Consider the following 25131-nt stretch of genomic DNA (forward strand, 5'->3'; position numbering starts at 1 on the left):
TGACATCATCGTGTCCATATATGGGCACATCGCATGTTTTTTGTCACATAAAATTTGATAGTGTAGACAGAGCATTAAAATCATTTCTTCCATACTACTCCATGCCATTCATAAGTCTCACTTCACAGAAAGTTATAATTGTTTTTATATTTCATAAAATCTTTTGTTTAAAAGCGTTTATTCTCAAATGCAATATATCTGGAAAGGACAAATAATTGTGATTTTTGTTTTTATTCCAGTCCAATATTTATTTACACATATAGTATTTGTAATTGAGACAATAATTTGAGTGTTGATAATTTGATGTTCTCTATAATAATAATAATACAAAAAGATATGGGTAAATTTAAGTGAAGCCCAACCGTTTTGTGCATGGACACATGTAACATTAGTGTAACAAAACCAGTTTACTGTCTAATGTTTGAAAGTTACAATACATTCTCTATACCAAGCAAACAATTTTATATATTTGTACAGCTTTTGAAGTGAATTATATGGATGATGTTGGACAAACACTCCTTAACTGGGCATCTGCCTTTGGTACACAGGAAATGGTGATTATCTTTTATTATATAATTTTAGTTTTACTTTCTGTGTTATCAATAGAATTCAATACATTCTTTATGGGTGTGTGCATGTGGGTGTGTTGTTTGTTTTAAACAAACTGAAAAAAATCAATAGCTTAAATCTGATTGTTATTTTAATGAGACCCATGAGAATATGATTTACTGTAATTCTTATTTTGCTGATTTTGGTCTCAACAGTTCTGCATAATTAATTAAAACAGAAATAAATACCTTTGAAAATTAAATATGTATGTATCGATTGCAAGTTTTATGTCTGTTGCAAGGGCAGAAAATGTATCAATATTTAAATTATAATACTACTTCTTTTTTGCTGATTTGGTCTCAACAGTTCTGCAATAATTAAAACATAGAAATAAATACCTTTGAAAAAGAATTATGTACTGTATTATGATTGCAAGTTTTACTGTATGTCTGTTAAGAGCAGAAAATGGGTTAATATTTAAAGTGTAAATTATGAGAGCAAAATAAAAATGTGTTTACTTCTAATTTTGGAATAAGATGACAAAAAGATTGTTTAGAGACGATTATCGTGTAGCCGCTGTAATCCGATGTTAGCATCTCTGTTCATAATTGATATAATTGTTTATATTCATTTTCTGATACCATGATCATTATACAGGTTGAATTTTTATGTGAACGTGGTGCCGATGTCAACAGAGGACAGCGTTCTTCTTCACTTCATTACGCTGCATGCTTCGGACGACCCCAGGTCGCAAAGGTCAGTGCTAAATAAGTCAAACATTAAGATTATACTGTTGATTTTAGAAAAGAATTCAATCCATATTTTGGTTATTAATAATTCGTTTATCAGATTTTAACAACATTTATTGGTCAATATTAAATTCACAATTTTGTGTCATACATTTAAAGTCACCCGTTTTATATTTCCCTTTTTGTTATTTCCCTGTTTGCTGTTCCCCTATTTGGTATTGTACACTCTTTGTAGACATTGTAGATAATCCTTCTCCCTTTAGTATAATATTTAAATAATACTTTTGCAGACTTTACTTCGCCATGGAGCAAATCCTGATCTCCGGGATGAAGATGGTAAGACCCCGTTAGATAAAGCACGTGAGAGAAACGATGAAGGGCACAGAGGGGTTGTACAGGTACTCCAGTCACCAGGTAATCAAGTTTTCTTTAATTATTTTTGATGCCGTAAGATTTACATAGAAGAAAAAGCACAAACAAACTAGATGCTAATTTTCTCACTCCTGAGGACGATCAAAGCATATCGATTGAAACGTCGAGAAATTCAACAGTTCTTTTCAGAACTAATATATGTGGTGTACCGCAAAAATTTATATCAACATAGATGCTAATTGTTGGCCTGTCGCCGTATTCACCATTCACACTTAGGCTAAGGGAATCACTTACCCTTAACATTAAAATAATCTCCTGTCTAAGTGAATACAATTTTAGGGAAATATTTATTTAGTTAAGTGAAATACTTAATATTTAAGGGAAATATCTCACTTAAGTGTGATTGGTGAATACTGCCACTGGTACCCAGGATATCGGGCTAAAACACCAGGTGATTTACGTTTTGAAGAGTCCCTCGGTATCTGTTATACTATGGTTGTTAAAGTAGCATAATCCAATTTACTGGTTATCATCCTTATATATACAAATTTAACTAAGCATTTTAGTATACCTAACCTCTTCGGGCCTCATGGCCCATAAGGCTTATATTTTAGTTATGATATATTTTGGTTTTTTTTTAATGAATGAACACAGGTGAATGGATGGTACCAGTTACCCCTACAACAACCACTACCACGACCACCACCGCTAGCCCAGCCACCAAGGAAGATGTTTCCAAAAAGGGGGAAAGTATAGTGACCACACCCAGTACACCACCACCCTCAGGCCCCAAAGGAGACCCTGAAATGGCCCCAGTGTATCTTAATAAACTATTGCCTATATTTGCCCAGGCCTTCCACCACACAATGATGCCTTCTATAAGGTAAGTGATCAAGTACTTATTCATGATCGTCCTATCTACTAAATTTTATTTCAAACTAATGCTTGGTTCCCACTGAGACAAAACGCAAGGACGTAAGCACAACATAAGTGATTTGACCAATCATGACACGGGGGATTATTCAAACTGTCGTTTCTTATTGGTCTACTCGCTTGTGTCACGTCTCTAGTGACAGCAATAAATCACCAATTAATTACATTTTTTCAACATATTAAAATAATCTTATTATTGATGAGTACTATTTAAATTATACATTATAAATACTATATTTAATTTCAGAAAAGCAACCCTCGCCTTGATCCGTAAAATGGTACATTATATATCGTATAATCAGTTATTTGAAGTGTGTGACGTAGATGCCTCTGGAGTTCACTTTGCTGCTATATTAGTGGAGGTTTTAGCCAATGTTCTTGACCAAGAGGTAACGTATACAACAGCCAGGTTGTTTGTTTCTCTCTCAACATCATCTATTACGCTATTCGTCTTTTGTAGACATTGCGTACGATTCCATGACTATCTTTCGGTGGTTCAATAGTCTCTCATTGCCTTCCAATCTCAAGGTCCAGGGTTCAATCCTGACCTAGTGCCTGGGTTGTAACTCTTGACTTTTCAACTCCACTCCCTAAGCCTAAAATGAAACTTAGTTTTTAAGCACGATGAATTAAAAATAGTTTATCCATCCTGTAATTGGCGAGTTTCTCTCTGCTGGATGCGTATGAAATAAAAAATATAAAAAATATAAACACATATTTCACACATTATATTAAAATATGTTGTTTTAATTGTATTTTAGGATGATGATGAAGGCCATTTAACAGCCTTGCAGATTATCCAAGACTTAATGCAGAAGGGACTAAACCTATTTCTAGATCATTTTGCTAGGCTTGGTCTGTTCAGTAAGGTAGCAGCCTTGACAGGGCCAATGGATGATTTAGATGATGACGCTGCACAAGGTGGTGACAAGAAACAGGTAATGGAAGTTGTGACTGTGGTTTGGGTTCAAATCCTTACTTTGTCAGTATGTTAACTTCTTGTTTCTGTTCTGTATATGGATTGCCACCTATTGCTAGGAGGGGTAGCTGGTTCATTTTAGTTAAAGTGATTTCTTAAGGGACTCTTGCCCAACATGTATAATTTGTATGTTGTATTGTATGTTATTGTATTGATATTATAAAAATATGAAACGATAATTCTTAATATGTATCTTTTTTTAGGAAAAAGAAATAGTACAAATCGAAGACGCGAAAGAAATTCTGCAGGGAAGGCCGTTCCACTGGCGTGACTGGTGCCTTGCACGTGGTAGAGATTGTTTATATGTGTGGAGCGATGCTGCTGCCCTAGAGCTGTCCAATGGCAGCAATGGCTGGTTCAGGTTCATTCTTGATGGCAAGCTTGCTACGATGTACTCCAGTGGTAGTCCAGAAGGTGGCTCAGATAGTTCAGGTAAGAATTGATGATAGTTTATCTCTATTGAAAAAGATAAATTGTATTATTTTAGAGGTGGTTTAATCAAGCCATAATGTCTAGCCTTGTCAACAGATTCAAATCATATTTACTAAATTTACAGTCAAATTCACAAATATCGGAGTCTTTCAAAAAGATAAAATTTCTTTTTTACCATTAAAAACACATTGGGAATACCAGACTTTAGAGAAAACTAGACATATTGTTGAGTTGAATGTAGCAGTGTGTCTGGTGGGCCTTATTGACATTTATCAAAGAACATAGCTCCATGATTTGAACTAATTTCTCAATAGAGGTTGCATGAATATTATAATTAATATTTTGTTTACAGAAAGCAGAAGTGAGTTCCTTGAGAAACTCCAACGAGCTAAGAGCCAAGTAAAACAAGGTATGACAAGCCAGCCATTACTGACCCACCCAGGACCAACAAAGCTTATTGTTGGCAACTGGTCATTGCAGTGTCGAAAGGATGGAGAAGTGGTCATCCACAATTCAGATGGTCAAGCGGTGAGCGTTATTCTGTGTTTTTTTAATAGTGACCAGTGGCATTTTCAATAGTATTAGCTTTAATAGATACAATGTAGGTAAGGGCAGATCTTAAAACTTGACTTGCGTGCTATAATAGAAAAAAATCATTTTTGGAAGAATTTGTAATATTTACAATTTCAGTTAATTTTAGACAAGTTATCTATAAATATTAACGTATGTATCTTTTTCTTACAGCAAGCTACAATATTGCGTGAAGATCTACCAGGCTTTATTTTCGAATCTAATCGTGGAACAAAACACTCCTTCACTGCTGAAACATCCCTTGGCCCAGAGTTCTCAACAGGCTGGACGGGCAAGAGAGGCAAGCGGCTTAGATCAAAGGTTGAGCAAGTCAAACAAAAGGTATTGTAAATTATAGATAGTATATGTCGTTATTTTCCTGGTGGTTTAAATTTTGCGGCAATTTTTGCGGTGGTTTAATTTTCACAATTGGGAACCTTGCCATCGAGAAATCGTGAACAATTCTGTATGCGAAAATTATGGAATATACAGTATTCAATTCTTACCTGTTGTAGAAATAACTTAATTAAATAATGCATTTGAAGTTGAACAAATGATTTTTGTTTCTTGAATGAAATTTTCAAGTCGGCGCTGAGTGAGAGCCAGATGATTTTTTTGTCCCCATCACAGCAATGTAAATAATATATAATAATAATAATATTTATTCGGTCACCGATGAAAAATAACTGAAAGTGAGAATAGGTTAAAGCCAAGATTCTGCACTCACTCCATACAATACGGTTAAAATAGAACCTATAACATGTAATACTTTAATTGAAATGCAAATAAAATTATACATAACATGTAATAAAATGTATATAATTATAATTACATACTTTTATACCTTTTCTTATTATTACAAGTATTATTAATTACAAATCTTGTTTGGTTTTTTCAGGTTAAATACCTAGCCAATGAACTATATGATGGTTACTTCAAAGCAGCAGAAGCTCATCCAAGAGGAGTCGTAGCTAAGCTAAAGGAAATTGTAGCCCAATTGAAATCAGCTTGTACATCACATAACGACCTTACTAAGGTAAGTGCATAGTTTCAAATATGTATGTAGTGACTATAGGGGCTTGCTTATTAACGTTGATGAAATTAACTGGATGGAATTATACTTTTGTATGAATTTGTATGAATTTAGCCCAAGTCAGAGGTTGGGATTATATTCGAGCGTGGGATTATATATGCTGGTTGTGATAGGTACTGCTATATGGATATGTATAAGGATTAACACATATTTCCTTAAGACTATTATTTTTTATACTGAATGACCTCTTCAGCCAAAGACTGTTCTCCTAGAGGGCCAAGTTATGATGAGTGGCTGTGTGTGTACTAGTAAACCGGAGTAACCACCCTACTCGTCTCGAAAGATGTACTAGGTTCTTTAAAGTGCACATAAGCTAGATGTGTACACTGGACCTACGGTTTATAGTCCTTATCTGAGAAGACTTGTTCTACCACCAGAACCATGGAGCGAGTGAGCCTCGAACCCTTGCCGATGTTATGGCTACATACATTTTCCCATGTCTTGTCATTTACATAACAAGTTAATTTTTTTTTTTGTGGTAGCCTTCCGAAGGTGAAAACAGTTGGCGTGAAGAAATGAAAACTGCATTAGAATCACTAACTTTACTACTTAAAGAAGAAGGCACTCTGTCTGCATATGAAATACATACAAGTGGGCTGGTACAGGCATTGGTCTTTGCACTTAATAATGTAAGTTAATTTACTAACTGAAGCTATCTAAAATGAGGATTAATCATTTAGTGTAATACAAATAATTTATTGAAAAACTTTTATAATTGGTCAGATGTTTGCTCTACTCTGACGTAATTTGTATTTCATGCTAAGTACATTGAGAAAATTATTTGCAAGTAGTTCTCAGGTGGGACTTGAACCCACGACCTCCAGATCACTAGCTAGGCAGTCATACCTCTAGACCACCGAGCTTGCGCTTTTGGCTAGGGGTTAGATTCGAGCCCAAGTAAGCAAAGGGTACTGCACCAACAGGATTGTAATTGTTTGTAACTACTGTGGTGTAGTATTGTAGTTACAAATAATGACAACACTTTTCTACTAATCTTTTTTTGCAGAATTATGATGATGTTCTACTACACGATGGTCACCTTAAAGAAAGAGTTAACTTATTTAAAGCAGCCTTCAGGGAAACAAGTGATGATGAAAGGTTAGTTTTTTAAGTAATTCACTGAAATAAAAGAAAACACTACTCGTCATCTATTCCTGGTAATTTAATAGGCTTGAAAATCTTGTTAAAGAATACAGTATCCATTCATTTAATTATATTTTTTTTTGCAGCATCTCTCCAGCAGTTATGTTGGTACGCAAATTTATTTCTGTGTTGGAATCTATAGAACGGCTTCCTCTCTACCTATATGATTCACCAGGGTCTAGTTACGGTTTACAGGTATGTTAACATTAAATGGTAGAAGTTTAAAAATAGCAAAGTGACATCTGAAAAAGACATCTTGTCAATCAGTACAGTACAATATAGTAGACCCCCTTAAGGGAACACCTTCAGCATATTGATATGAGTAGTAGTTGGCTGTAGTGTTGAAACATATATTTTCCCTTATCCTCTTAATAGAGCTCCCCTGAACAGGGTATACGAAAGGAGGGGTTCCACTGTATATTACTGTATATTACTGTATGTACTGTATATTACTGTGTGTACTGTATATTACTGTGTGTACTGTATATTACTGTGTGTACTGTATATTACTGTGTCTACTGTATATTACTGTGTGTACTGTATATTACTGTGTGTACTGTATATTACTGTGTGTACTGTATATTACTGTGTGTACTGTATATTACTGTATGTACTGTATATTACTGTATGTACTGTATATTACTGTGTGTACTGTATATTACTGTATGTACTGTATATTACTGTATGTACTGTATTTTTAAACAACAAGCCTATAATATGTGAAATATCTTAAATTTAGTGTTACTTTACATTGAGTTGCTTAATTTGTTTTTCTCTCTTTTTAGGTTCTTACTAGGCGATTACGCTTCCGTCTTGAGAAGGCTCCGGGTGAGACGTCACTAATTGACAGAAGTGGGCGTACTCTAAAGATGGAACCTTTATCTACAATTAGTAGTTTAGAAAGATATCTTTTGAAAATGGTAAGTGTAAAATATTTGTTATTTTTATAGATTTAAAGGCATAAAGAAATTTGATATTTTGGAAATTAATTAATTTACGAACGGTGAAGATTAGGAAATCTGTGAGAATGAGAATAAACCACCCCATCTAAGATTCGAACCCTAAAAACAGATATTCTACCATATATATACCATATTTATTTGAGTAAGTGCCCCGGGGTGTTTATTGTTCAGGAGCGTAATATGGTATCTTTACTAAAGTAAATTCACATAACATAATATTTAATAACAATAAGTGGTAAAATACAGTGAACATTGTATCAAAATGCTTGGTTTTGTATTGTTTTGCTTTGGTTTCATTTATTTATTTTCCACACAAAAAAGAACAGATATTTATACTTTAGAAAAAAAAAAAATTGGTAAATTGTAGATTATGGCAGTCAATGAATTCTACTACAAATAGAAATGTGTAATACAATATTGTGTATATGTGCATGTGGCCGAGCGTTTATTTCAAATGATGTTCCATGTGGTGCTTTTATTGAAAGTTAGGGCGTTTATTCGAATAAATATGGTATATTTATGTACTTTCCCACACTATTAGTGCTTCTGTTTAATATAATAAATGCTTTATTTATTCAACAGGTTGCAAAACAATGGTATGACTATGAACGACCAAGCTTCATGTTTGTAAAGAAACTAAAAGAAAACACGCCTATAACATTTAGACACACCCATGACTTTGATGACAATGGCATCATACACTGGATTGGTACAAATGCTAAGTAAGTATTCATACATTTCAAGCTATGTCTACACTATCAAACTAGTTTGACAAAAATGTGTGTGATGTTCCCAAATATGGTAATGGTATGATGACATGTCCATGGGCACATCACATTGTTTTGTGACGTAAAATTTGATAATGTAGAGCTTCAGAATGAATTATGGAGTGTAACACCTAAACAGTACATCATTGTTTCTCAATTCCTGTATGTAGTAATTAAATCGCTGACTCTGCAACAACAATAACATGATTTTGTGTGCCAAAACAGCCCAGCTAAGTTTTATGTGTGCAAACAATTATCTAACATATTATTGAAATCAGTAACATTTAAATATCATTGTGCATGTGCACAGCTGTGTAGTTTAAATATATAAATTTTGCATATCCAAAATGTATTACAGAACTGCATATGAATGGATAAACCCAGGCCAGTACGGTTTGGTTGTTGTCAGTAGCTCAGAGGGTAGAACACTGCCATATGGACGGTTAGAAGATATACTTAGCCGGGATGCATCAGCTCTCAACTGCCATACGAATGATGATAAGTAAGTAATTATATATGAATACCAAACTAAAACATCTGGTAGTTTTCTAAAGAAGTATATTTAATAATTTTGTTTAGTTTTAGTTTTTTATCATAAGTATTAATTTTATCTTCACCACAGACGAGCATGGTTTGCAATAGATTTAGGATTGTGGGTAATCCCATCGGCATACACATTACGACATGCTAGAGGCTATGGACGATCAGCTCTTAGAAACTGGTTACTTCAAGTGTCTAAAGACGGTCACAACTGGACAACCCTACTGACCCACACAGATGATTCTTCACTAAGCGAACCAGGGTTAGTTTAAAAAATTGTTATTAATAATTATGCAATGTTGAATGTCCATCCAGTTTTTATCAATAACAATATTATCTATACTGCAGTCACTGAAGATTGTGTTTATATTTATCCATTGCAAAGAAAATATCATATACTAGTAATAATATCTCATAATTTATCATAGATCCACTGCCACATGGCCTTTGGAACCATCAAAGGACGAGAAGCAGGGCTGGCGACATATTCGCATGCAGCAGATGGGTAAAAATGCAAGTGGGCAGACGCACTACCTATCTCTATCTGGCTTTGAAGTGTATGGTACAGTCACTGGAGTCTGTGATGATCAATTAGGTAAGATGATATAATTGGGTGGAAGAACTTTTTGCCTGGTCAAAGGTTAAGGATTTTGAACAGAGAGGAAGCAGTAACAACAAATTTACATATATTTGAATGTTGACAGGTAAAGCAGCCAAAGAAGCCGAAGCAAACATGCGGAAGCAACGTCGTATGATTCGCTCTCAGGTACTCCGCCAGATGCTACCAGGAGCTAGGGTAGTACGTGGAATGGATTGGAAATGGCGAGACCAAGATGGTAACCCCACAGGCGAGGGGACAGTAACCAGTGAACTTCACAACGGTAAGGGTGTGTATGTTTTTATTGCATAAAAACGGTCTGTAACAGATTGCACTAGATATATTGCCCATTGATATTTGTAATGTCTCTATCATTTTAAATGGTAAGGTTTCTACTGTACTCAATGAGCCTCAAATAGGACTTGTTAATAAGCACGATAAAGGTCATTCATTGGCCAGTTACTTGCCAGGTTTTATTGTTAATTTATTAACTCTATTAGGGTGGTTAGATGTGACATGGGATCACGGTGGATCCAATTCATATAGAATGGGTGCTGAAGGCAAATACGACCTCAAGCTTGCACCATCTCACTTATTTGAGAGTTTCACAACCAAGACAGCCAGAGTGCTGGCAGCGGCACTCGTTCCTAGCCCTACTTCAAAATCTAATACTAAAGTGACGGACGGTGAGCTTGGTAAGAGTAGCATTGCTTCTGCGTCTACTTCAACCTCTAGCCTTGCCAGTATCAAGAGCAGCTCAAGTCCAAGTCTGAACGCAATGGCTTCACTTATGGATAACAGAACTGCCAGTAAAGGTACAGTGGACATTTTTTTTTTTTTTTATCCACTCATTTTTTTTATCATAGTAAATCCAGCATCCCAGAAAACCTAACTTTCGGTTTTTCCAGAAAACCTAACTTTCGGTTTTCCAGAAAACCTAACTTTCGGTTTTTCCCAGATAACCTAACTTTCGGTTTTTACCAACTCTCACTTGCTCAATGAAACTACTGACTAAATGCAAACAGCCTGTTAAACTTATTTATATAAAAAAAAGGACTTTATAATGGGAATCTTCATTGGCTCACATGATTTTTAAATAATTTTCTAAATGGGACAAATTGAAGTAGGTAGACATGACGAAGAATGAATCCTGTGTATCTTAGCAATTATTTGCTCAGTTCTTTTTCTAATAATATTCTAAATGGGGACACAAATTAAGTAGATAGAAATGCTGATATTTCTATTAAAAACAAATTACTTAACAGAAAGAGATCATGCCTCAGCTTCAGATCTCTCATTTTCGAATGCTGCTCTAAACACGTCAGCAGTTGAGTGTGCTCTCTTGGCATCTGGTCTGAGCTCTGTTCTGGAAGATGCTGCCCAGCTCAACGAAGACCTCACCAATGAAGCCCAGCAACTTGAAGACAAGGGTGCGTCAGGTTCAGGTAATAGGAATGTTTATATAAACTAATGAATGTGTGTCTGTCCATGACAAATTGAAACTGACTAAATTTGTCACTAGAAATATTATAGACAGAACATAATCATCACTCTCACTGTAAATAATATGGCACAAATGTAATACTCTTCATTATCAAACTTTATGCGACAAAACAATGTGATGTGCCCATATATGGACATGATGATGTCATATCACTACCATATTTGGGTATATCACTACCATATTTGGGTATATCACTACCACATTTGGGCACATCATATATTTTTTTTCAAATTAGTTTTATATTGTAGACAGAGCTTTAGTGTAGGACATGAACATGAAGTTGACTAGGGTCAGTAATCCCAGGTAAAGCAATGATCGTGCAATGTATGTACACAAGAAAAGCAGCTTTATGTCTCATCCAAAGGATGAAGCAATGAGATTATCTTGCCTTTAGATTCAAGTAATGTGACACAGATAGATCTTGAACCCATCCTTCTCACACATGCTAGTCCGATATCCTGCACCATTACTTCATACAACTCTTATTTTGTATTTCAACAGATACAAGAGATGCAACATCCAGTATGAGTGTGAGTGTTCCTAACTTGAGTAGTACTCGAGATGCAGTTGCTGGCTTGATGGAGTCTGTGCTCTTGCACCGAACAGTTGCTTCTGCAAACAATTTCTCGAACAATCGTGGAAGCACCTTCCCTTCAAGTTTTGTAAGGTTCCCAACTGGCTTACCAAATAGTAAGTACTTCGTAGATTGTTTTACAATTCAAGTAGAACCCCACCTTTGAATACCCTTATTAAGGAGACAATTTGTTAGGCCCTAAAGGTGTCCCCTAAATAGAGGTTCTACTAAAGTTAATTTACTTTTAGGTTTAGGTAATATAGAATTCAGTATGTATGGCAAATTAGTATGACACTCTTTCAGAATGTATAGTTATTTATAATTAAATAAATAGGTTTATTAAAACAACATTTGATCCCATTTCATTTTCTGAGAAACTGAGTTACTGCTAATCAAAGAGTCAGTGACTGTATTTATAATGTATTTTCTTTCTAGCTTTGTTAACTAGTGCACAGAGTGCCCCTAACCTTCCAGCAGTAACCACCTCATCTGCCAGCTTTGGGATAGCCAACGTGACCACCAGTGTAGCTCCAAGATCTAGCTTAATGCCCGCAACCAGCCTAGCATCAACATCCAGCGAGAGTGACAATGATTTTTCTGACTCGTGCCGCACCAGCTCGTTCCTGGGAGATCTTGAAGATGAAGATGAGTTCTGTCAAGATGTTGAAGATATGGATGATGATGAGAACGAGGATGATAGTGATCATGATTATGAAGCTGGCATTGTAAGTCAACTTTTTTTTTCTTCCTTTTATTTATTTTTATTTTATTTAATGTATGTTGTACAATGCATTGTGCGAATAACCTAACTCGTCTGAAGTGGCAGGTTCAAATCTAGTTTAATTCACTTCACAATTCATTGTTGGCATGCAGAGACATTTAGACATGCTTCCTCACTTGATTGCTTGGCACAGTTTTGACTGATCCTAGGTCCTGGCGACAACCAGATGCACAATTTTAAAGCTCCCCATTTTTATTTATTTATTTTATTGTTGATTTTTATTTAAACAATATTTTACAAGGGTGGTCCATCCAGCCAAAGGTGATCGTTAGGGACCCTCACAAAAATTAAGAAACACATACAACAGTACTTGTTTGTTGTTTCCATAAGATACACAATGCAATACATTCAAATTTGAAATATAAAAAATCATACAGAAACTAAATACTTATACATTTATGGTATAGCAGAGAATAATCCTTTAAGCTGGGAAGCTTTTATATATTTTTATATAATTATTTTAACATGGTTCATTTGTTTTATCCCAGGAGGACGATTATGATCCGCGTGGAAGAAGAAGAACTTGGGATGATGAACACGTACTTAAGAGACAGTTCTCAGCACTTGTTCCTGCATTTGATCCTAGACCCGGAAGAACTAATGTCAATGCTACAACTGATCTGGAGATACCACCACCTGGTATATATGACATTCAATCTATTTAATAAGGCCTTACCTGAAAAAATGGCACCCCTGAAATGAAATGGAACCATCTTGATATACTATACCTTCTGTATAGACGTTATTTTTGTTATTATTGTAATTTAATTATTTTTAATTTAATGTTATTTATTATATAGCTTTATTATGTAATTATGTATATTAGTTAAAGAGCTATGTATCTGTAATGCTACATTTGAATACGAAATAAAGAATAAATAAAAAGAAATGAAAAGAAAATAAAGGGTGGCCCTAATCATCATATGCTGTATACAGATGTAATAAATATATCTATATCTAAAAATCTTTATATATTTATATCACAGGCTCGCCAGAAACTTCTTTTGTAGCAGAGGCAGAATCGGCACCAGCACCAAGACTGGCACTCTACCTACGTGGACCAGGCTTACCAGGGGTAAGTTCCTTCCTTCTTTTTTTAAAGGCCAGGTGCGGGCAAAAAATTTCTATTGATCATACATTCCAATAATTATCGATCTATAGTTTCCCCTATGTTTCATATTTTTTGGGATTTTATTTGTGTTACACGAGCTTGTTGAAAATAAGCACTTTTTTCAGTGGGGGGATAGTTCAAATTACACAGTAAAATCTCTATTCTTTAGTACACAAATTTTGTAAATAGAGAGGCATTTTAAAAAGCTATGAAAAATAAACGGTGTGGTAAAAAATGTTATCAGATGACTAAATATAGGTAATATAACTTGAATTTTACATTTCTGGTATTTTTATTCAACTTCAGATTTTTATTTTCATGCTATAGCAAAAATTATCCACCGTATATCCACCATCTTTTTCACCTTCTAGGGAGTCACCAGACATGTTATTACATTAGGTTAACTACCTAACTACTGAAAAAAGTCTTCCTGGTTTTTATGGAAGAATTTTGCCAAATGTTGTATTTGACCATATTAAGGGAAATTCATGTTTTTTCGTCTTGATTTCTGTTACAAATATTTGATTATGTACAAATAACCAGATATTATATTTAAAATTCATGCCTGTATCTGAGCTTTAAAAAACTCTATATAATGCACAATTCTTCTGTACAATTTCAATTTTTAACTACACTCGAAGGTTGTTCTGTAAACTTGTTCACTATTTACAGGTAACAGAAGTTGAGACGTTTTGTGGTGATCCAAATGCCCCAGTGTTTAGGTATGTCCAAAACCTTTATCACTCAGCTGGATCAGGCGTCAAACTGGACAAGCTCCGCAGAATTTGGGAACCAACTTATGTGTAAGTTCACAAACCTTTCCTATCAAATCTACTATAAATGTTTAATACCTTTATCAATTAAAAATAAATAAGGCATAAAATAATATATAATTCTTGTTTACTTCATCTAGTGTGGTGTACCGTGAACTGAAACATGAAGATGGCCAACCAGGAGACTTAGAAAACACTGGTGTAAGTAAACATTGCATGCCTGATTGATTTTTCTATAGCACCCTCTATATTTTTATTATAATTATATTTTGACGTACAAGTAGTTTTTTGACAAGAATTCATATTTAAGGGGCAAAACACAAAATCAGCTAAAAAATTAAATAAATTAATAATGGACAACACCCTATTTTCAATCGATGCTGTGCTTAGGCAGCTTACACTTTTTGTTCTAGACTTAATGACTCCTTGTTCCTGTCACAGTTTTATATGAGACTCATAGGAAGACAATTATTTCATTATTTATTCGGTCTATTTCAGTATATACATATAACAAAAAAAACTGAAATTGGGGAGACCAGGGTCAACCTAAGTGAACTTAATCACTGTAGCTGAGCCGGATGACCCAACCCCAAAGTCAGTTTACACATAAAAGACACAAAATACAGTTACAGCAAATCAAAATGAATGTGAACTTTTCTAACGAAGGCTAATAAGCTTTCTAGGACTGCAGCATCTGTCAATGGTCTGGGAAGCTGGTCCCAGACACGGGGTAATCTGATGGCTATCGAATGAAAATTATGTATATTTTTTTAATAGGGACGTTGGTCTACATCCTTTGTTGAACAGCAAGTTGGCTCAGATCAACTACCCAAGTCTGAACTGATTGCCTACCTTCAGCAGAATGCTGATATCCAGTTCTTAAGAAGGTGGAAGCTGATTGGTTCGTCAAAGGGTATACGAAAAAGCCGAAATTGCTCTCAGCTAGTTGCTGCATATAAGGTAAGTCTTTTAGATTATTATTTTTCTACTAGTTAATTATTTAGCATCTATATTCTAAAGTCTTGTTCGCACAGGACTTTAAATGGTAAATTTAACCGGGATGTTAAAAACTATGATTGACTCGAGTCGCGCATTCAGATTGTACTTTTAGTCAGCATGGTTAGTTTTACCAAGACCATGGTAAGTTCTACTGGGCAGGCAGTGGTCGGTAGAAGTAACCATTGGACTTTGTTAATTTAACCCTGAAGGAATTGTAGCCAGAGATCGGATTGGGCTTTTTAGCTGGCGTGGTTAGTTTTACCAAGACAATGGTAAGTTCTAGTGGGCAGGCAGTGATTGGTAGAAGTAACCATTGGACTTGGTTAATTTAACCCACAGGGAATTGTAGCCCGTATTCGGATTGGACTTTTCTTGATCACTTTAGCCGGTGACTCAGTTAATTTGACCAAATTAAGTTATTTGCGTATAAATGGGTTGTATAATAGGAGTAAATGTATTTGGTTCAATAACAACAATACTTATATTGTGTTACAGGAATTCTGTAGGTTAGGCTTTAAGCCTGTTACCAGCCGAACTCGTCATAGAAGTGGGCGTGTCTTAAATGAAACAGACTGTGAGGTCATACATAAAAACGAGGTGTCTGCCTGCACAGTTGATGAGGTTTTACACCTCCTACGGATACTGTTTGCTCTTGCTACTGATGTGTCAGAAGCTGGTAAAATTGAAGGTAATTTGCAAAAAGTTAATACTTAAATGAGCATGAATTCCTAGAAATAATTATATAGCGCTTATTGCACAATGCTTCTAAGTGCTTCACATTATTACCCCGGTCATTTTTTTTTTATCAAACACGTATAAAAACATACTCCCATAATGCAACTAGTAATCAGCACAAAGTTGTGTCTTGATCGAACCAGATACCCTGGGTGGAAGGAGGCAAAGTGTCTTGCCTAAAGGTACAAGCAAAGTTGGATTTGTACTCATAATTTCATGATCAGTAATACAATGTCCAACAAACTATGCCACACGTCCTAATCTTTCTCACCAAGTGATTGTGTGTGAAAAATGTAAATCTGGCAATATTTTCATTCTCTTCTGTTATATTTCACAAAATATGAATCTCTATAATCTAATAAGTGGGTTATTAATGTTGTTGCAAAGGTTTATATTTGACTCGGAGCCACCCTTTACGCTCATGGTATGATACCCAAATAGAACTAAATGATTTATTTTTTCATATCTATGTATAGGAGCTGATAATCATCAGTTTTCTGTTCCTATTGATGAATTTGTGAGCAAGAAAATTACTACCAAACTTGTACAACAAGTTCAGGTAACTAGAGTATTTATTTTCTATATATTCTACCTTGTTATATTGTACTTTTTTATTATCAATATTTGTAAAAGTAAGTAAAAGGTAAAGGTGACTCCTGTATTCATTCTGAATGTAAGGGAGAGCTGTTAGGAGTTCCAAATAATTCAGTGATAAAGGAAAAGCTCTAAAAGCCAAAGTGAATTAAAGCATATTGGTTTTTTTCTAGGATCCCCTGGTGTTGTCCAGCTCGGCCTTACCAACCTGGTGTGAGAAGTTGACCAATCGATGTCCAATGCTGTTTCCCTTTGAAACAAGACAGCTATATTTTACATGTACTGCGTTTGGCGTATCAAGGTAAAAATCAGAATTTGTATTACTTTGATTTTTAAATATCACAAAATGACTTATACAGTAGCCTTAAATTAAACAAATCATTTTCTTTTTTAATCATAGAGCCATAGCCTGGCTGCAGCAGAAGCGTGATGAGACTGTTGACCGTGTGAGACCTCTATCATCGCGTCGAGATGACCAACATGAGTTCAGAGTAGGACGTTTAAAACATGAACGAGTGAAGGTACCACGAGGCGCTCAGTTGCTCGACTGGGCCCTGCAAGTGATGCGGTTGCACTCTGATAGGAAATCTATTTTAGAGGTAAATTAGAAAATTATACAGATATTGCCTGGTTAGAGGTGTAATATTTAACAATTGATATCTTAAGATGTTTGTTATTGTATTTCTTGTGACGTCACTGTTTTTATTGCCTTTTGGGTAATCAATTTTAAGTATAAAAGTATTGGTACAGTTGCAGACCAATGTTTGCAAATTTTGAAAATCTACATGTTATTTATTATCACTATCAGGTGGAGTTTCATGGAGAGGAGGGTACAGGTCTAGGCCCAACATTGGAGTTCTACGCATTAGTATCAGCTGAACTGCAACGCAAGAGCCTTGGCATGTGGATGTGTGATGATGACCATCCTGATGACCAGGCTAGAGAGGTGTTTTTTTTATTTTGGGTTGATTTTCAAACTCATTAAAAAATATTAAACCTATTTTAGTCTTTAGCGCCCACCTAACTACAAGAGTAATATGTTGTGGATTGTGTAGGAAATTCTCCTAATTCTTCTTTTAGTTTCTAGTCATTTACAAATTATCCCATACCTTTCCTTAGAGATCGATGAAATTATTTCTCAGTCCAGTGTTATTAACGTGTAATAATGTGACTATACCATAATAAGCAAATAATAATGACATATTTTATTGGTTTTTTTTTTAAGGTTGACATTGGAGATGGAAGAAAATCACCTGGATACTACATCCAGAAAACCTCCGGCCTTTTCCCAGCGCCACTGATCCAGGATAATGAGGACACGGAACGCATTGTTCAACTCTTTCACTTCCTGGGTGTATTCTTAGCAAAATGTATCCAGGATAAACGAAGAGTAGACCTCCCTCTATCTCGACCCTTCCTCAAGTTAATGTGCCTCGGAGAGGTCGGCAGCAATATTCAACTCGTCTGCAATAACCCCATCCGAGATTCAGATGCATATTCCGTTGATAACGTGTCGGAAGCATCTTTAGAAGACCTAAACGAACTCATTTCGGAGATCTCGTTAGAAGAACCTGAATCGAAATCCGAGTTTATATATGGCGACCCGCCGAAAGCGCGAACACCAGCTTGGTTTGCAGGACTTTTAACATGGGAAGATTTTGAAGTGATCGATCCGCACCGTGCAAGATTTTTGCTGCAATTACGTGAACTTGTGAATAAGAAACGTAGAATTTTAACCGATAAGACTTTGAGCGATGAAGAACGAAACAATGCAATACAGGACCTTTCCCTGGAATCAGATGATCCATCAATACCACCATATAAACTAGAAGATTTAGGGTGAGATTTTTTTCCATTATTGCTATTCTATAAATTTCTATTTTTAGAACATAAACATTTCTATGATAAACTCATAATCAATAGCGCTTTACATAACATTGGTTGAAATAACTGATTACAGTCATCCAAATTTGTAATTTTACTCGGCAAATTGCTCCAGATTCTTGGTCAAGCTATGGGCAACGAGCGGTCAGCAAGTGTCTTTCACTTAATTTGTGGGTTGCGCTTAAACATGTTTTTTCGTATGGAAAACAGTAGTACAGTAGTAGTACATTTTAATAAATGTCATATCATTTAATGATAAAAATGTTTTATATTTAATCTAACAGGCTGACATTCCAATTTAACCCGTCATCTCGTGTGCATGGATACAGTACCTATGACTTGAAACCTAACGGTGAAGAAGAGATGGTGACGATAGACAATGCAGAAGAATTTATAGATTTGCTACTTGAGTTCTGTCTTCATACTGGTATACGAAAACAGATGGAGGCATTTAGAGGTAACCACACTTGTTTTTAAATATATATTTTGGACTGTCCTGGAAAATATTCTATAAATATATTACTCTGTAATGTTATGACTGGGGAAGCTTTGTTGTCCACTTAATATTTGTTGTGTAATTGTCATTTTTTATGCAGAAAATGTCTATAACCTATTCTCGTATTAGTAAAGGGTGAATGTTAAAGAAGAGTATTGAGCAGATATGCTGTAATCAAATCAAGGAGTGTTTTGCCTCCCTGATTTGAGACATTCTCCTATGTTCAGAAATGAATAAAGGACTTACCTTATGTTATTTAACATCCCTGTAAATCGCAATAATTCTGTTTACAGTAAGAGAAAGAAAAATCTGTAATAGGCTCAAACAGGACATTAAATTGATTGTGAGTTTGTATTCCTTTTCAGACGGGTACAACAAGGTGTTCCCAATGGATAAACTACATGTATTCAATCCAGGAGAGCTACAGACCATCATGTGTGGTGATCAAGCACCTACCTGGACAAGAGAAGATGTGCTGAATTATACAGAACCAAAGCTAGGATACACCAGAGAAAGGTATGTTGATGACAGATACGTAGGCCTGATACCCCTGGTTTATGTTCCCTAAGTGGCCCTCCAATGCTGGAGGCCTCGTTACGCTACTGGTTGATGACTAGAAAGACGAGCAAATATATGCATGGAAAGTGTTATCGGTAAAATGTATTCAGCAGGTCTACAGCACATTTTAAAGCCTCCCACCGTAGTTAATGTTGGTGTCTAGAAAAACCAATGTCATATAATGGATGGTGTTTGGAATTCACCTAAATTTCTTTCATAAAGGCTATTACGCATTTTAAGACCTTCCCATTGTGTATAACATCCAGCCTAAAAAACTGGATTTTGGTACCAACCTTCAAAAATGTAAAAACCAATGCTAAAATACACACTATAGAGGATTGAGATAAATACATTGAGTGGCGAAAAATTATTAATTTAATGTGAATAATTTGTTTGCCTTTAGCCCTGGATTCCAAAGGTTTGTCAACCTGATGTGTCAGATGGACAAAGATGAGCGCAAAGCCTTCATGCAGTTCACCACTGGCTGCTCATCATTGCCACCAGGCGGCCTAGCCAACCTTCACCCTCGTCTCACGATCGTCCGTAAAGTTGAGGCCGACGATAAGACCTACCCGTCCGTGAACACATGTGTGCATTACTTAAAACTTCCGTGCTACTCAAGCGAAGAGATAATGAGGAAAATGCTGAAAGCTGCAACAACAGAGAAGGGTTTTCATCTAAATTAGACTGGTCATTAAAAACAATGTAATCTAAAGATTGTTTTACCATTGTGTGTGTGTATCAATAAAATAAAGTGTTAAATATGTTATTTAAACCGGAATAGGTGAAAAATACTAATAATATTTTACATAATTTTGAAAGACATTAAGCTGTTGCCACTTGGCGCAATGCAATCGAGTTGACCAATTACAAGCGACAATTCAGGTTATCCATCGTGTTGTGATTGGTCAAATTACTTGAGTGTCACGACCAAGTGGGAACCAAACTTTAACAATCATAAAAGTCATCATCTGCAGCAATGCTGAAAAACATTTCAAATTGTATCATGTGAACGCATGTTATAATTTCAAAAAATAGTTAAACTACAAATACCAGTGCAAATATAAAAACAACCTACATTAATACATTATATTAGTAAATGAATTAATTCTAAAGAGATATATTTATTTTAAATTTTAAATAACATAATATGTGTATGTAATGGTGGTACACTATTTATTGTGGTGAGTTTTATGCTAATGTCTCCACATGCTTTGAATAATGAATTAAGCAGATCAGATGAAACGTAATTTGCATATTTACATTTTCAATAAATAATATATTAAAAGGTGTGTGATATAAAGTGGCAGTGAAGTAAATATACTTTTAAATGTATATGCATATGTATGCGATTCAATCTTTGTATTGACTTAGAAGAGAAATCCAGGATATTTCTTATCTGGAATTTGGATGGCAGAAATTTGTATCAATCATTTTTTTTTAAATTGTGAATCAGTTAATTAGTTAAATTTATATGCTAAAAAAATTAATGAGTGAAAAAGCAATGATAGATACTGCAAGTGCTATATAATCACTAAGTACTGCAGAAGTCTCTACAGTACGTATAGTACAGTACTGTAAAGGGCTCTACTGTATGTATAGAACTGCAAAGGGCTCCACTCTACTGTGCGTACAGTACTACAGAGAGCTCTACAGTACTGCATGTACAGTGACTGCAAAGGACTCTTCTATACTGTATGTACAGTACTGCAAAGGACTCCACTCTACTGTGTGTACAGTACTGCAAAGGGCTCCACTGTACTGCAAAGGACTCTACTGTATGTACGGTACTGCAAAGGGCTCTACAGTACTGCAAAGGGCTCCACTCTACTGTGTGTACAGTACTGCAAAGGGCTCCACTGTACTGCAAAGGACTCTACTGTATGTACGGTACTGCAAAGGGCTCCACTCTACTGTGTGTACAGTACTGCAAAGGGCTCCACTCTACTGTGTGTACAGTACTGCAAAGGGCTCCACTCTACTGTGTGTACAGTACTGCAAAGGGCTCCACTCTACTGTGTGTACAGTACTGCAAAGGGCTCCACTCTACTGTGTGTACAGTACTGCAAAGGGCTCCACTCTACTGTGTGTACAGTACTGCAAAGGGCTCCACTCTACTGTGTGTACAGTACTGCAAAGGGCTCCACTCTACTGTATGTACAGTACTGCAAAGGGCTCCACTCTACTGTGTGTACAGTACTGCAAAGGGCTCCACTCTACTGTATGTACAGTACTGCAAAGGGCTCCACTCTACTGTATGTACAGTACTGCAAAGGGCTCCACTCTACTGTATGTACAGTACTGCAAAGGGCTCCACTCTACTGTGTGTACAGTATTGCAAGGGATTCTAGTTACATTTACTTTTAAGAGATTTATTTTACCCTATAAACTTGATTGATTTTATAATCAGGAGATTTGCAAAAGAAAATGGCATTTTTTTTTTAAAAGACTGATTTTGTTAGATATTTATGATTATGCAATGTAAGCTGTAAATAGTTGGAGACTAGAACAGTAGATGTATTAAAGCTATTACTAAAATAAGACATAGCACAAGTTAAAGGTTTACTTTTTATCAATAGATTTTGCTGTATAATTGTAGTTTTTGTTTTTTGGAAAGGTTAAATACAAGTATATAGAATTACTATAGCTTATGATGATTGAAACATCTAGATGTACTCACGTGTGTATTGTAGATGTTTTAATTAAAGTAAATTCATATCTAAAAACTGGACAACCTCTTTTGAGTAATATTGATTTTATATTTTACAATTTTAAATGTTTTTGTATACAGTAGAATCCCTTTTTGGGACAATTATTAAGGGGACATTTTTGAACGAGAGTAATATATATTTTAACACTAAGTCTGATCATATTCCCATGGAGTCAACAAGGAGGGGGATGTTGGTTAGTACCAAAGGTGTCCCTTTAATATGAGTTCTACTGTAGTATGTTAAAGGGGGAAGGTGGAGGGGACTCTATGGAAATAATTGTATTACTTTTGGTTATCCTGATGTGTATTGTATTTTTGTATTTCACTACATCACACAGGTGAACCCAGCCTAATCCACATCCACCAAACAACAAACTCCCAACACAGAAATGGTGTAATCTATTTTGTTATTGATTTTTTTTTTTATGAACACAATTTCCTTTAAAATTGTAACTTTAAAGTGAGTAATAGAAAAAGAAATCATCTAACATTACAAGCACATGGTTTTTAAATTCAAAATATTGTGAATGGAGCTTCAGGAAGTTTTTCCCTGGTATAATTGTTCTGTACTGTATACAGTACTCTGTAGCATCCACTGGCGTTCTTATCTCTAGACAACTTCTCTTATGGTGGATAGTTATTAGGAGGTTGTGAGTTAAAGTCCCACCCAAGAATTTCAATTTTTTCTTTTTTAATTCTATTAGCTTTTTATTTCTTCTCTGTCTAACTTTGGTTTCTTCACTCCACTACCTTCTGCATACAACTCTGAGAAGGATGAGATATGTGGAAACTCTTGGATCTCCTCATCAGATAGTGGGGCATTACCAGGTCTCAGGACTACTGCTACGTGACATCCAGCTTCTTTAGCTGGCCTAGCCTCTGCAATCAAAAATACAAGTGAATTATCAGCATGGGGAATCATTTTGAATATACCACTATATATAAACTTTTTTTTTCTTTAATCCTTTTTTGTGTGACTGTATAAATTAGTATTTCCACTTTGAATGGTTCAAATATGGGTATAGTACTGTACCTACTATTTATCAAGCTATTTCAGCTGTTTTTAATCAACTTTGATAGCTTTGGTAAATCACACAAATCCTTTGAGAATATTTTAGTAGGGAGGAAAATGTTATCCCTTAATTATGTTCAGTTTCAGCAGAAAATTTTCCAATGTGTTCACACCCCTGATTTATTGAGATTGTAGGACGGGGCCAACTTATTTCATGTTCACTGGTTGTGCTGTGTAACAGTAACATTGGAAAAAAAGAAACAAAATATGCCAACATTCTGGATTTTAACATAAACCCTGGTTGTCCTCACCTCGCGTAACATCTGTAAGAAAAAGTATCTCTTTATTTTTACAACCAATCTCTTTGGCAATTTTACAGTAACTGTCTACTTCCACTTTGGCACCAATTTTTGTATCAAAGTGACCAGATATGAATTCTAGTATGCTGCCTTCAGCTGTATGGCCGAACAACAACTTTTGAGCTTCTACACTGCCTGATGAATAAATATAAACTTTCTTTCTCTCTGATATCCAGTGTTTTATTGCTGGAAGTACATCTTCATATATTCTAGAAATATAAAATTTAAATACACACAATTTTCTTTTAAGAAAGGAATTACAGATCGATTCATCCCATCCACTTGAGTCAGTGGCAGATCCATGGTTTTGAAAGGGAGGGATAGAGGGCCTAAACATTTTCAGTTGAAGTGCTATGTCCTATTTGTTTCATTGAAATTTTCTAAATTTAGATGGTGGTCGCGTAAGAGTATAGGCTTCTGTAAAAACCAAGGTTCTACAATATTGGGAAAGTTAATCTGTAATGTACTTGGTAACATGGTTTACGTACTGCCCAACAACCTCTCCAGTTGAATATGCCTTCTTCCACATGTGTCCCTGAAGCTGTTTCAATGATGTCACTTTTCTATCTGCATCCATCAGGAATAAAACATAATCAATAACCGACTGACGCGTCAACTCCATGTCTTCATCATTACTAAGAATTTTCGGGGAAACCACTTTGAGCTTGTCATCTGAAGACTGCTTTTCTTCAGAATCATTTATTGACTGTTCTCTTAGGGCCTGTACATCTCCTTGGCATTGCTCTTCCTCCCAATGTGTCTCCAGGTATTTCTTCAAGTTCTTTCGAATATATGGAAAAAGAATATCCTGGAAAGAGAGGTTTTATACAACATAAATAAATGCCATTTTTTGTGTATGTTTCACCGTAAATTTTCTATAAATGAATTATGTACCTTAACAAATGATATTGCAGTTGTGGTTCCTTCGATATCAAGAATAATGCATTTTAAATCTGTGTTCTCATCGAGGACAACCGGCGGCATAGGCTTTCCCTGCCTCTTTTTTGTGGATGTCATTCTGAATAATTACAGTAATAATAAATAAATTAGTCTTATATTAAAAAATTATTCAGGTTCTGGTTCTTAAATTTAAATAGAATAATTGGCTAATTGACTTAGCCCAGACCCACTACATCCCCAACGGACTAGGCCAACGTTAGGTTATCATAATGGTACACCGACAAGTAATTATCTATACGTTTGTAACATAGCAATCGGCCCGGTTTTAAAACATAAACAAATCCACGTGGATTTAAACACTTCCGTGTGTTTGTTTGTGAATAATTGCTCATGATTGACCTTTGGGCGTTGGTGGAATGTTTAATATGCCACTTGGATTGAAAATTTGTTTCTT

At 35.3% G+C, this 25131-nt stretch overlaps 2 protein-coding genes across 5 annotated transcripts in view; one reads left to right on the forward strand and one right to left on the reverse strand.

Moving 5' to 3' along the window:
* LOC144852819 (E3 ubiquitin-protein ligase HECTD1-like) overlaps window positions 1-22136 on the forward strand; it is a 36396-nt gene extending 14260 nt beyond the window's left edge. Inside the window, exons 8-45 of one of the 4 annotated variants that reach the window (XR_013614339.1) lie at window positions 478-554; window positions 1207-1305; window positions 1589-1712; window positions 2325-2553; window positions 2851-2992; window positions 3365-3541; window positions 3786-4014; window positions 4367-4542; window positions 4759-4926; window positions 5483-5620; window positions 6160-6306; window positions 6684-6775; window positions 6907-7015; window positions 7606-7740; window positions 8365-8504; window positions 8908-9051; window positions 9172-9351; window positions 9518-9684; window positions 9794-9976; window positions 10188-10502; window positions 10953-11132; window positions 11693-11881; window positions 12201-12490; window positions 13035-13185; window positions 13533-13621; window positions 14330-14460; window positions 14571-14631; window positions 15208-15390; window positions 15925-16117; window positions 16641-16723; window positions 16932-17059; window positions 17159-17357; window positions 17567-17704; window positions 17984-18597; window positions 18927-19099; window positions 19504-19654; window positions 20100-21503; window positions 21549-22136. Coding sequence is in view for 3 of the 4 variants with exons in the window: in XM_078710818.1 (XP_078566944.1) it covers window positions 478-554; window positions 1207-1305; window positions 1589-1712; window positions 2325-2553; window positions 2851-2992; window positions 3365-3541; window positions 3786-4014; window positions 4367-4542; window positions 4759-4926; window positions 5483-5620; window positions 6160-6306; window positions 6684-6775; window positions 6907-7015; window positions 7606-7740; window positions 8365-8504; window positions 8908-9051; window positions 9172-9351; window positions 9518-9684; window positions 9794-9976; window positions 10188-10502; window positions 10953-11132; window positions 11693-11881; window positions 12201-12490; window positions 13035-13185; window positions 13533-13621; window positions 14330-14460; window positions 14571-14631; window positions 15208-15390; window positions 15925-16117; window positions 16641-16723; window positions 16932-17059; window positions 17159-17357; window positions 17567-17704; window positions 17984-18597; window positions 18927-19099; window positions 19504-19654; window positions 20100-20382 (6407 nt within the window). In the remaining variant the exon portion in view is untranslated. Of the gene's footprint in view, window positions 1-477; window positions 555-1206; window positions 1306-1588; window positions 1713-2324; window positions 2554-2850; window positions 2993-3364; window positions 3542-3785; window positions 4015-4366; window positions 4543-4758; window positions 4927-5482; window positions 5621-6159; window positions 6307-6683; window positions 6776-6906; window positions 7016-7605; window positions 7741-8364; window positions 8505-8907; window positions 9052-9171; window positions 9352-9517; window positions 9685-9793; window positions 9977-10187; window positions 10503-10952; window positions 11133-11692; window positions 11882-12200; window positions 12491-13034; window positions 13186-13532; window positions 13622-14329; window positions 14461-14570; window positions 14632-15207; window positions 15391-15924; window positions 16118-16640; window positions 16724-16931; window positions 17060-17158; window positions 17358-17566; window positions 17705-17983; window positions 18598-18926; window positions 19100-19503; window positions 19655-20099 lie in introns of all 4 variants that reach the window. The other 3 variants (XM_078710818.1, XM_078710820.1, XM_078710819.1) reach the window with 3 other exon arrangements.
* Window positions 22137-22225: 89 nt separating this feature from the next.
* On the reverse strand, window positions 22226-25014 carry LOC144852830 (enolase-phosphatase E1-like). Its single transcript, XM_078710854.1, has 4 exons — window positions 24672-25014; window positions 24266-24585; window positions 23730-23986; window positions 22226-23285 (listed from the first exon to the last, which is right to left on the reverse strand). Exons 1-4 carry the CDS (start codon window positions 24792-24794, stop codon window positions 23107-23109), a joined length of 879 nt encoding a protein of 292 aa, XP_078566980.1. The 5' UTR covers window positions 24795-25014; the 3' UTR covers window positions 22226-23106.
* Window positions 25015-25131: the final 117 nt, after the last annotated feature.

Source organism: Antedon bifida, chromosome 9 (genome assembly GCF_963402885.1).
Source record: "Antedon bifida chromosome 9, ecAntBifi1.1, whole genome shotgun sequence".
NCBI lineage: Eukaryota > Metazoa > Echinodermata > Crinoidea > Comatulida > Antedonidae > Antedon > Antedon bifida.

Coding starts and splice junctions, on each gene's coding strand:
- LOC144852830 (XM_078710854.1), bottom strand. CDS start 24,794: ATGACATCCACAAAAAAGAGGCAGGGAAAGCCTATGCCGCCGGTTGTC. Junction 24,586..24,671: donor CTGCAATATCATTTGTTAAG/GTACATAATTCA, acceptor CTCTCTTTCCAG/GATATTCTTTTTCCATATAT. Junction 23,987..24,265: donor ACTGGAGAGGTTGTTGGGCA/GTACGTAAACCA, acceptor TTATATTTCTAG/AATATATGAAGATGTACTTC.